Source organism: Aquarana catesbeiana, linkage group LG04 (genome assembly GCF_042186555.1).
Source record: "Aquarana catesbeiana isolate 2022-GZ linkage group LG04, ASM4218655v1, whole genome shotgun sequence".
Lineage (NCBI taxonomy): Eukaryota > Metazoa > Chordata > Amphibia > Anura > Ranidae > Aquarana > Aquarana catesbeiana.
This window is the reverse complement of record NC_133327.1, coordinates 542,588,293-542,601,660: the sequence shown is the minus strand read 5'-3', so window position 1 is coordinate 542,601,660 and position 13,368 is coordinate 542,588,293. Positions and strand designations below refer to the sequence as shown.

Sequence of the window (13,368 nt, the reverse complement as noted above, 5' to 3'; positions counted from 1 at the left end):
CTCCATCGGACATTTTCCGTCGGAATTTCCGACAAGCAAAATTTGAGATCTGGATCTCAAATTTTCCAACAACAGAATCCGTTGTAAATTCCGATCGTGTGTACACAATTCTGACGCACAAAGTTCCACGCATGTCCAGAATCAAGCAGAAGAGCCACACTGGCTATTGAACTTCATTTTTTCTGGGCTCCTCGTACATGTTTTATGTCACCGCGTTCTTGGCAATCGGAATTTCCGACAAGATTTGTGTGACCGTGTGTATGCAAGACAAGTTTGAGCCAACATCCGTCGGAAAAAAAAACATGGATTTTGTTGTCAGAATGTGCAATCGTGTGCACGCGGCATAAGGGATAACAGTTACGTTTCCAGTGAGGCTATAGGTGTTTGTTTATGCCTCAATTCAACTTCATGTATCTTATGAAAAAGCTTAAGCAGTTGTTGTTTTCTTTCCTGTTTGATGCACGCACCATGTTTAAACAACACCGCTCTTATAACGGTCTTATGGGCTTCCCATAGGATACCCGGGTCACATTCTGCACTTTCATCTATCACATTCTGCACAAACTATCATTTGGAAATAGTGCTTCAGCTCATTCGCAACGTCAGAACTGCTGGGGTCTGTAACAGACTTTCGTTCAGTTTCCAGAACCTAGTTCTGGTGGTCGAGATTGTTGAGAGGGCATATCACATGGTAATAGGCGCGTGATATCACAAAATCATGCACTCCCTCCAACTGACCATGGGGGACCAGAAAATAATCAATTCTCGAGTACACTCTGTGGGGAGAGGAATAAAAGGTATAATCCCTCTCCCCGGAGTGGTGCAGCCTCCAAATGTCTATCAGTTGGGCGTTGTGTAGGTCTTGTGTTATGCGTTTATGAATGCCAAAGCAGACCGAGGAAAGACCGGACGAGGTGTCCACCAGGGGGTACAGGGGTATATTGAAATCGCCTCCTACAATCACCTGACCCTCTGCAAATTCCAGGAGTAAGTTCAGTATACGGTGAAGAAAGGCATCCTGCCGATCATTAGAAGCATAGATGGTGGCCAACGTCACCCACCTGCCCCCAATCGATCCCTTGATAAACACATAGCGGCCTTCAGTGTCTACCAGAGTATCATGACATGTCCAAGGTACCTTGCCTGAAAGGAGTATAGACACTCCTTTGGATTTAGCTGATACGTTGGTAGCATGGTAAGACAAAGGATAGTACTGATTTCTCAGGCATGGAGCATTACCCGTTCTGAAGTGAGTTTCCTGTATAAACGCCACATCAGCGTAGGCTCTTTTAAGGTCGTTCAATAGCATACGCCATTTTTTGGGTATATTCAGACCCTTCGCATTCAGCGAGAAAATATTGATAGAATCCATCGTCTCTGGGCCTTAAAAAAAAGCGGGGGGGGGAGAGGGAGAAGTAGAAGGAGCAATAAAGAAGAGAGAGGAACAAGAAAAGAGAAAGCAAGGTCAGAACAAGAAGAATGAGAGTGAGAATGCAAAAAGATTTTGCAAAAAGCCCACCCCGCACTACAGGTGGTTTAGCCTAATGGGGAAGAGGTTAGACCAGACTGAGAGGAGTCATACCGGCCCACCCCCAGCCCCCCCAGCTTGGAAACATAAAACAAACAGTTACCCCAGAAAAGAAGAGTACTAAGCAAAAAAAAAAACTTTGGAAACTCCATTGTTATAGATAAACTTTTTTGAAGGGAAGAACAAGAATCAGCTTTGATAGCATGAGTTATGATGCAATGCTGCCGTCACCCCAGACAATGCCCCATATCTCAATGCATACTGCAGTCATCTCCTCCGATTGCCCAGGGATAATAATAAATAGCACTCAGCGAGAGATGGGGTGTGCCTGTGGCTCTCTAATATGCATAGTTTGTCCTGTGATGGAGAAGGTCCCCACCCACACTCCCGGACGTCAGGACCAATCCCAACATGGGAACCGTGTAGATCCCTCCGTCCCCACCAGGGCCGTCTTTAACGCAGGGCAAAAGGGGCAGCTGCCCAGGGCCCAGTTATTGTTGTGGGGCCCGAAGCAGCAGCCCCTTGAGCCACACGCCAGTGTTGCCATAGATCTGACATTCTGCCTGCCACAGTGATGCTGCTGAAGTCCCACCTCCTGGCTCCTGTTCCTGCCACTGCTGACAATAGTGGTTGGTTGCTAGGACCGCCCGGTGTCTAGCACCCAACCACGTGGATAATCTGACTCCGACTCTGCCCCTGCATTCAGCGGAGATCGGAACTTTCTCCTGCAGTCCAGGCTGCTGCCACACCTCCAGGCTCACCCCGCAGCTGTCAGTGGTGGTTGGTTGCTAGGTCACGACCACTCAGCAGCTAGTAACCAACCACATGGCTTGTTTAACACTGCCCTTCAACCCCTCAGTGTTCAGTAGAGGAGCACGGGGCTTCTCCCTTCACACCTGGCTGCTGCAGCTGCTGCCAGTCCAGTGCCAGCGCAGTGAACTCAAGGAAGGTAAAGAAAAGCTCTGATTTATTTTAGAGGAGTAGCAGCAGCTCTGGAGTCCCTGATATAAGAAGGAGGGAATCCTGATGAAGGGGGGAAATGTGTGGACCCTAATGTAAGGATGGGGGTCCTGGGGACCCTGATGTAAAGAGGGGGCTCTCTGGGGACCCTCATGTAAGGAGGGGGGTCCTGGGGACCCTGATGTAAAGAGGGGGCTCTCTGGGGACCCTGATGTAAGGCAGGGGCTCTCTGTGGACCGTGATGTAAAGTGGGGGCTCTCTGGGGACCCTGATTAAAGTGAGGGCTCTCTGGGGACCCTGATGTAAGGAGGTGGCTCTGGGGACCATGATGTAAGGAGGAGGCTCTCTGGGGACCCTGATGTAAGGAGGGGGCTCTGGGGACCATGATGTAAGGAGGAGGCTCTCTGGGGACCCTGATGTAAAGTGGGGGCTCTGGGGACCATGATGTAAGGAGGAGGCTCTGGGGACCCTGATGTAAGAAGGGGGGCTCTCTGGGGCACTGATGTAAGAAGGGGGGCTCTCTGGGGACACTGATGTAAGAAGGGGTCTTTGGGGACTCTGATGTGAGGAGGGGGCTCTGGGGACCCTGATGTGAGAAGGGGGGCTCTGGTGACCCCAAAGTAAGGAGGGGGCACTGGGGACCTTGATTAATAGAGAGGAAAACTCTGGGAAAAGGATAACTGGGAATCCTGATTTAAGTTTGGGGGCTCTGGGGATATAAGAAAGGTGACTCTGGGACCATGATTTCAGATGGGGGAACTCTGGGGACTCTGATGTAAAGGGGGGGTTCTGCACTGCCACTGATCCCATCACCCACCAGCACTGTAACTCCTCCCATCGCCCCAGCACTACCACTAATCCCACCCCCCATTGCCATTGATCACACGCCGCTCCCCCCACAGCTCCAAAAGCCAATGAGTGAGCAGTAATGATGTGCGGTAGTCTCTAGCAATCAATCAGGGAGCGTAAGTGGGGAGCGAAATTGAAGCGAAATTGCATGGTGGGGGCCCAAAAAAAGTTTGCCCAGAGTCCAATCAATATTAAAGACGGCCCTGGTCCCCACATATGAGACGACTGCCAAGGGGCAATCCCCTCCCCTCAGCCAAGTGGACCCCCCCAGTATCACACAGGGGTGCAGGGAAGAGGGCGAGGGGATCCAGCCCCCCCCCCATGTTTACACTAAGGGCATGCCCAACCTGTCAGCAGTGCGATCAAAGCCACCAATGCCTTTATCATACTGATCTCTACCATACCGAAGCACTGAGGGGGAGCCAGTGGGCACGTGCACAGACATCAGGGAGTACATATGGGCACTAGGCTTAACTGATATAAAAAGAAAAATTAAGGCTTTAAAACCTTTACTAGGTGAGGCTAATAGTGCATGCCGACCCACTCCCCTATAGCGCACAGTCCACAGCAACAGACATTGACACAGTTGGCACATAACTACATGCTAAATCACTTATTAGATACATCCCTCTCTGGGTATCTGAGAGCATTGTGCAAAAAGATTGTGAACCCCCAGACATGTTAGAGTGCATCATATATGGGTTAGATATATATCCTCAAAACATTAAGGCACAAAGACCTTTCTGGTGCAGCAGAAGGGGCCCAAGCATTCCAAAGAGATGCAGAGCCTGCAGGCATGTCAGGTGCACCTTATGTATAGTCAGTGTCTTCCCGGGCGATGCCAGGGACGCTAGCCCAACAGTTCCAATAGAGGCAGGGAAATTCCACGCAGGGGGAGGGAATGCATCCCACTAACATCCTCCACTGGCAGTCCAGGCAAATTGTGGAACATGGTGGAACCCAGGGAACAAAAACTCAGCTGGAGCATGGGTAAATATCCTCCCACACTGGGCTCCTCCCTATCCCTGCAAACGACATATTATGGAGTCTGAGTAGAGAACCGGTAGTCTGGCCGACGGCAAGGGTGATGGGAGATGGGCTATCCAAGGGCAACAGAATAAAACGTATATATGGCAGCTCACTATACCATTAGCAGCAGTTAGATCCCCCGTGCCTCCTCAGATGAGGCGATGTGGTATCTGTGTCGGCTCCTCTGCGGCCTGGGCGAACGGGCTCTCCTTGAAGCCAGGGCGGGGAGTGAATCCAGATCTCAAATTTTGTTTGTCAGAAATTCCAACGGAAAATGTCTGATGGAGCCTACACATGGTCGGAATTTCTGACAACAAGCTCCCATCGAACATTTGAAAATCCTATCGTGTGTACAGGGCATTAGAGGCTACACCACAGCTTAATGCTCTTGCAACATTATGTTTTGCTGGTATACCTCCCATTTATGCACTAGAGAACTTACAAGCCACAAGTCACTTTGGCGCCAAAGAGTGAGAAATCAGATCTTTCTGACTTTGCGAGGTATATGATACATTGTGAGCTCAATAATATCAATCTCTCAAGGTTTAACGACTGTCCAGAGAACTACAGATCCTGGAAATCAACCTTCAAAGGTGCAGTTGCTGATCTCAACCTTACTGGCAAGGAGGAACTTGACTTGCTTGTAAACTGCCTAGGGCCAGAATCTGTAGATCATGTTAAGAGACTGAGAGCAGTACATGTGTATTACCCAGATGCAGGCCTTGATGCTGCATGGGCAAGGCTTGAGCAACCTATGGTAGCTCTGAAGCCATAGAAAGTGCTTTATTTAAGAGGCTTCAAACCTTTCAAAAAAAAAAAACAAGGATCATCACAAGCTTTAAGAACTGAGTGATCTCTTAATGAAACCAGAATTAGCAGACAGACCCTCATCTGCCAGGACTAAGCTATTTGGACACTGATCACGGCGTAAATCCAGCGGTGCCAAAACTGCCATGCAGCCTACTGTCATGCAGCCTGTGCCTCCTCAGACCATTTTGCTAAAAACTGTAAAGTTATTATAAAGTGCAGAGAATGCAGCAGTGACAAGCTTGTTATAGGTTTGCATCCTACCCCACTCATTGACAATCAACAGCATCCAGGTACATCCAGCTCTTCCTCAGCCCATGGTGGGGAGCCACAAAGTCATGTTTCAACTGCAACAATCATCTTCTCTTCATGAACTGAAGTCTGTGGGGAAGGCTTCAATCCCAAGTGCTGTGCCAAAGTATGTTCATTTAAGATTTACCCAGGGGCAACCAGAGAAAGCTACCAGGATGTATGCTTTAGTAGATGAGCAAAGAAACGGATGCTCTGTTTAAATCAATATTCTTTAAGACCTTTGGCATAAAGGGACGTGCAACACCATATACCCTCAACAACTGTTCTGGTCATGTAGAGACTTCTGGTAGAAGAGCTAATGGGTACATGCTATCCTCAATGAAGGGAAACATGCACATAACTGTTTAGCTTGCATCTATCTAGCAAGGTTCCTCTGTGGTATAAGCAAGGAAGCTGAGATTTCTGCAGTGTGTAAATGTGCTTTACTATACAAAGATGCTGTACATACAAAACTATTACAATCTTAGGAATACAATGCAAGACTGACAGATATCTATAACAAGCAAAATGCCTAGCAAACTGAACAGCCTATGGTCTAACAGTACAAATTTACTTAAAAGTTACTTATCTTCTGTTACTGTATGTTCGTGATCTCCATTGGCAATGATTTTTCTGAAGCGTCAGGCACTGTTCTTTTATCATGGGTGGCTTCTGATGTTATAGCATGATGGTGTGTGTGTGTGTGTGTCCCTACTCACCCCTTTTATGTGTCAGGCTGTTTACCATAGTTACCAAACAACAGAAAACATACCTGTTTACTGTAGCTGTAGAAACAATGGACGGTTGCAAACTGTCAATTGAATACAAAAATGATATCTACGTACCATTGTCTAATCAAGCCAACACCTGACAGTAATCTAACAGTCATTCTTTCAGTTTGAAAGCTGAAAGAATCTCAAACAAGTAATGTCTTACTTGTTTACTGTAGCTATAGAGACAATAGCCTGTTAATTGAACTGTCAATTGAATACAACAATGATATTCACCCCCATTGTCCCATGTATCGTAAGTCTGATTAATAAAAAAAAATCATATTGTAACAAACGCAACACATTCCGCCCTAGATTTTTTTTTCTCAGACTACACACAAAATCTCTTAATTACTAAACTCATTCTAAACATTAATTTTCCTTGAATGCAACACCTCCCATTTCTGTCACTGAGAAAGTGTTTCACTCTTTAACTAAAAAGTTCACTAGAAAGTCCATTCTAAAGTTCTTTAGAAACAAGTCCAGGCTTGTAATACATCAAAGGCCTTGCTCTCCACAGCTCTTGCGATCTTCCGTAATTCTTTCCATCATGTAACCACTTTTCTCTCCAATCGGAGACAGCCTGTGGAGTTGAAAACAAAGCGGATTATTTGTTCCTTCTAATAATACATAAACAGTAGATCCAGGCCCTTCAGCTAAAATCTCTCCTCTAAATGGCTTCTTGCCTGGATATCTGACTAACACTTTGCCCCCTGCCTGTACCCACTTCTGACCCTCCCAAAGAACATAAATAGGGAGGAGAGGAAACATACTGATATTTTCCAGAAGATCACTGCTGTTTATTTTGGAAGGTTTGCTGTTATGTAGCCGCACTTTCCACACTTGCTGAGAAGTATCCACTAACCAGTCAGAGTCCCAGCCACTGTCTTGAAGCTCATCTGTCAATGCAAATGTAACTTCAAACCTTACTGCCAGATTCCCTCTCATTCCTAGATAGGCTTCAGCTTCAGATATGTCACTCTTGGTTTCTATGTCATGGGAAGCAGTAACATGGTATCTGGTAAGCCCTGTTCTTTCAGGAACCTTGCATAAATACTGAACTCTGCACTCCAGCTGTGGAATCTGTGCCCCAGCCCCTACCATCCTCTCATATGGTGTGCTTTTGGCTATTGGCCTAGAATTTAACAACATGACTGCCTGTGTGAGGACCCGATCCCACCCCCTTAGTGTATGTGTGGGTGTAAGGGGGCATATCTGGTCCTTCAATAGCCCGTTGTGTCTTTCAATCAAACCAGCTGCCTGTGGATGGTATGGGATGTGGCACAACCAGTACACTCCAGAAGCTTTGGCCCACTGCTGTACTGTTGATCTGGTGAAGTGTGAGCCGTTATCACTTTGCACTTGTGTGGGACAACCATAAGCAACGACAAGTTTCTGGAGCAGTTGAAGCGTTGCGGCTTGATCTTCAAATTTGCAAGGATGAACAAGCATAAATCCTGAATAGGTGTCCACTGCAGTGCAACAATATCTCAGTCCATTGTTTCCCCGGGGCAGGGGATCGATGAAGTCAATCTGCCAGATCTCTGCAGGCCTCTCACCCCTCTTAATTGACCCGGTGAAGTACTTTTGCAATGGCCATTGTCGCACTTCTCCACACACTGTACAGTTCCCTATTACAGTCTTTATCATGTCCATGGATATAGGCAATCCTCTCTGCTGTGTCCATTCATATGTTGCTTTCTGCCCCAAATGTCCAGATTGCTTGTGGGCCCAGTTGGCCAAGTTCATCAAGACAGGATCAATTGGCACAACTGCCTTCACTTTGGCGATTTCATCTGCAACTCTGTTATAGTTCTCAAAGTCTGGGACTAGGGGCACATGTACATCAACATGCCCCACTTTTATGGTGCAGGAGTGAGCTTCCTTCCAGATGTAGTCTCAGACTTCCTTGCCTCCCCACACCACCTTTCCATGAATTATCCATTCATTGGACTTCCACGTGGGCATCCAAGTTGTCAGTCCTTTAAAAACCGCCCAGCTGTCAGTGTAGATAGTGATATGGGAAGAAGGATCCTCCTGAAGAGTCATCACCACAGCGTTTAACTCTGCATACTGACTGGACCCTCCAATTCCAGTCTCCTGCAGGACTGCGTCTGTACTTGGGTTGTAGGCTGCTGCTGTCCATTTACGTCCAGACGAGGTGACTATGGCTGAACCATCAGTGAACCACGCTGACTCCCTCATGTCTTCTGACAGAGACTCAAAGGGTGGAGCCTCTTGAATGGGGGATGACTGCAGCACAGGGATTTCTTCTTCTGGCCAGGTGCTGGTAAAAGTGACAAGCCCAGCCAACTGTTTTGAAATGTCTCTAACATCCCCAGCTGCAATACCCCCTCTTTCTTGAAGGTACCACTTCCATTTCATCAGTGTCTGGTTCTGGGCTACAGCTGCCCTAGTGGTCAGTCCATTATCTCTCACCCATCCTGCTATTGGCAATGCAGTATGAATGGTGACTGTGTCCTTTCCTGTAATGGTCTCTACATGTTGAAGTGCTGTGTAGGCCCAAAACAGGTACTTCTCTAGGGGCGTGTATCTCTTCTGTGCCCGTCAGTTTTTTGGACCAAAATCCAATGGGTATTGCTCTCAGTCCTTTCTTTTCATTTGGCTGCCACAGACTCCAAGATATGGTACCATTCTGCTCCACTACATCCAGCTGAAATGGTACTCCTTGTCTCACGGGTCCTAATCCCTGATGCTGCAAAATAGCTTCTTTAGTAGCCAGGAATGCAGTCCACTGCTCTGAACCCCATGAGAACTCAGTCTTTTTTTCTGTTGACATTATATATAGGCCTCAGAATCAGTCCAAGATGTGGGATAAACGATCTCCAGAACCCCACAACTCCAATGAACTTCTGTGCCTCCTTTTTGGTAGTAGGGGGCGACAGCGCCTGGATAGTTTGCACAACTGTCTCTGGAATTTTCCTCTGCGGCCCAGTCCACATCATTCCCAGGAATTTCACTTCTGTGGCAGGTCCTTGGACTTTGTCTCTGTTGATAGCCCACCCTCTGTTCTCCAAGTGCTCTATCAGCAGGTGCAGTGCTTCAGTTACATTTTCTTTTGTCCCAGAGATCATGATGTCATCAATGTAGTGAAACACAGCGACTTTCAAATTCAGGGTACTTAAATCTCGGGCAATCAGTCCATGACAAATCGTTGGAAAATGGAGATAGCCTTGCAGAAGGACCCTTGTGAGTGCCCTGAATAAGGGAGGTAGCAACCTGTTTTTTTGCCACATAGGCCTGTCCTAAAGCGCGGCTTTTTCTACATATTACTGGTGTGTGTGTGTGTGTCCCTACTCACCCCTTTTATGTGTCAGGCTGTTTACCATAGTTACCAAACAACAGAAAACATACCTGTTTACTGTAGCTGTAGAAACAATGGACTGTTGCAAACTGTCAATTGAATACAAAAATGATATCTACGTACCATTGTCTAATCAAGCCAACACCTGACAGTAATCTAACAGTCATTCTTTCAGTTTGAAAGCTGAAAGGATCTCAAACAAGTAATGTCTTACTTGTTTACTGTAGCTATAGAGACAATAGCCTGTTAATTGAACTGTCAATTGAATACAACAATGATGTCTACCCCCATTGTATAAAACAGAATTTGTTTAAGAAATCTACTCAAGCCAAAAAACTGACAATATCTCTATGACCAACCACTATTGTGTAATGTTATGTCCCATGTATCGTAAGTCTGATTAATAAAAAAAATCATATTGTAACAAACGCAACACAATAACCTTGCCAACATTAATCAATTGTACTTAGTTACCCAACAACGGGGAAGATATTCCTGCTCTGGAAGCTGCATAATATAATCCCTACTTAAGGCAACCGGTCTGATCAATCTCCTGCTATGAGCATGAATGCTGAATTCTTAGTCTTGGTGGGAAGAGACATTCTTGGAGTACATCAGGTGTGCCAACAGTGCACTGGTCAATGCCCCATAATCACAAGACTTGATCTAGGCTGGGTAATTGTGGCTGATGTGTGTTTGGACAAGATCTGCAGACCATCTGAAGTAAAGTCTTTCATATGATATCCTACTGCTCAAGTTTTGGTTGGGAGAACTCTGTAGCAAAGAGCAACTTGAACATATTCACTTCCAATACCCTTGGATACCTTTATCCACAAAATCTCTGGAGGCAAGAATACCCTGGTGTTAAGCTCTAAGTCTTCATTAGTCGGGAATAAGAAGTGTTCCTTTTGTCCCTCTCAGACCTCAGGCTCCAAGCCAAAGTCCTACACCCAGTTCCATAAAGCACTGTACTCCCAAATCTTCCAAGACTGTAGATGTCATATTCTCAGTGGAGGGATACCCCCACTTCTTTAATTGTGCAGCCATTTATACTCAGGATGTTTCCAAACCATAGGGTCCAACACATTGTGTCCAGAGGCTACGAGCTGTTTACTGTTCTCAAGTCAATTGGGGATTTTTGCCCCGTTTTGGATCTAAAGCTCCTGAACAGGTTGATTGAGTTTGATGGTGGCCTTGTTTCAAGAAGTCCTATGTGCCCAATTTCTATTCCAGGCTGTTGCAACTCAGCATTCTGGCGGTGTGGAACAAATAGGTTCAGTCTCTGGATCACCCTACATGTCTTACTAGGAAGACCAGGTTAGCCATGGAGTGCAGGATTTCCAGCCTAGCCTTGGAGTATGAGTTCTTTCAATGTCTTAAAGGGTTAAGAAGACAAGTACTCATCAGGTTGTGGAGGAGTCTTGGGTTCCCGCCCAGTTTAATGGCTCTTTTGATGGAGGTATCTCAGTTTCTCATCAATGTGCAGGACCTCAGGACGATTCACCTATCTTTTCTGCATTGGTGCTCCCAACTTCAGAGTTACTCTGTCAAGGAGCAGTCGGACAACTCTATGGCAGGTGCATAGTACTCAGACATAATCAGGCTCCTGGTAGACTCTCCATTGCCCCTCCTCGATTGTCTGGACCTACTGTTCCAAGGAAAAACTACACCAGATATGTTTCTCAGCACACTTACCAGCTAGCCAGGAAAAAAAAATGAAAAAAAAAAACTTAAATCACACTGTCTAACAATTAGCATTATATACAGGGGTTTCAGTTGCAGGGCATACGAGGCAAGAATTTTTGAAGGCAGCAGATTTCTCCTTATTGGTGCAGAGACACACCAGAAGCTCAGCACAGCACAGCACAATGGCAACTAAAGGCATTCAATGTGTACAGGTGCACATGTGTTCATGGCTGTTAAAGCCCAGGTTCAGAAGGATAGGGGTTTTTGGATTTGTCATTCCTACTCCAGGCAATCAGGAGGCCATACTGTAATTTCCTGATTAAAAAAAAAAAATGTAACTTCTTTTTTTCTTATTGCTGAACAGCAATTTTAGATTGTGGAACTGTGAGCTAAGCGATTGACCCTTTTTTTTCCAATTTTTGAAAATTAATAGTTTTACATTGTGGGACCACGCTACAACTGTGAGCCAAGCGCGTGCCTCTGTTTTTCCCTTTTCAGGTCTCTAAGGCTGCCACCTGGACTTTTGTTCACACATTTGTTAAGTATTGCCAGGTGGATGTTTTACTTACCTGCAAAATCATTTTTCTGAAGTATCACACAGGACACAGAAATCTTCGGTCTGTCTCACGTTTCTCTGATATTGTTTGTTACAAAACTGAAGGAATTCTAGGAGTAGAAGGATTATGCAGGGCTGGATTACAGCATTGTATTTTGCCATCACCTGGAGGCAGAATAAAACCCCAGTGGTCCAAGAATTTAGTTATTCCTGTGTCCTGTGATGTACTTCAAGAAGAGAATTCAATAAAAAAATCCCATTTATTGTGGTATCTACGTAAGTGTACTCTGCTGTACTATAGTTTAAATGCTTTAGTAAGGTCTGCCAAAATGTAGTTATGTGAGTGGGGAGTTATCATGTAGTTTTATCAATTAGCATGCAGTGTGATACTTGGACTACCTGCTACTGATGCTCTAATGAAACACATATATTAGAAAAGATAGACCTGAAAACACCATGGAAACATGACAGTACAGATCTAATTAATTTATTTATGCTGTACATATAGGCAACAAAACATACATAAACATACATACTGTATATGACAAACTAAAAGCAGGCCTTTGGTGAAATGACTTTACAAAAATGACTTAGTTTGGGACATGGCCAAACGAAAATGTGTATCCATCTTATTTTGGGCTGTAAATATTAACATTATAAACATCAAGGCAGCTGCATGCAGCCATTGGTACAGTACCCTTATGGCTGAACAAGGTTCTGTAAATTATAATATAACATTAGGCTTATATTTAAAATAACCTTGCTGACATCCTCTATAACAAAACCCAACATTTCCTGTTTCATGTTGTTGAGCTTTGAGTTTCTTGCTTATTGTCCTGTATAGCAGCTAACAAAATGTATATTAAAATGGTAAAAAGTTAATAAATTGTAATGACAGCTTTGACTTTAGTCTGACCCTTGGATGGTTATTAACTCAACTAAGTGCAGAAAAATAATAGAAGCGAAGTTATATTGTAAAGCGCTGCGTAAACTGTTGGCACTATATAAATCCTGAATAATAATAATAATAATAATATAGTTAGGCTATACAATGATTATATCACCAACAGAAAATGTTCTTCAGCCGTATGCTTTTATCTACAAAAAAAGAAAAAAAGCTGGATAACACTACTGAATGCAATAGATGGCTGATTTTAAAAGTGAGGAACAAAGGAAACATTTAGCATGTCACTAAGATTCACAACATTTTTTTTTCGTTGCAGAAAGTCTATGGCCTATAGAAGTACTGAACTTCTTAGCAAATTAAAGACTGCTGGTGTTGGGGAACGGCCAATAATATGGGTATCACACAGCATGGGAGGTAAGTTCATAGCTATGAATTATTTAAACACATTATATACTAAGCAGAATAAATGCAGTTTTTAAATAAAATGCTGAGTTTTTACAAAACCTTAAAAAAGTGAAACAAAAATTAAGAAATAACATAGTAATAGCTACCCATAGAAAAAATACTGGGTAATGAAATGGGACTTTATACGCTATTGAAATCTCAAATACGTACAACAAACAAAACGGAAAATTCCTATCAAAATACTTACCGTAATTT

General features: G+C 44.6%; 1 protein-coding gene across 2 annotated transcripts in view; it reads left to right on the top strand.

Annotated features, from left to right (window-relative positions):
* SERAC1 (serine active site containing 1) overlaps positions 1–13,368 on the top strand; it is a 195,035-nt gene that overhangs the window by 165,822 nt on the left and 15,845 nt on the right. For both annotated transcript variants that reach the window (XM_073627893.1, XM_073627892.1), the window contains exon 14: positions 13,025–13,122. In XM_073627893.1, the coding sequence (XP_073483994.1) occupies positions 13,025–13,122 (98 nt within the window). The remainder of the gene's footprint in view (positions 1–13,024; positions 13,123–13,368) is intronic.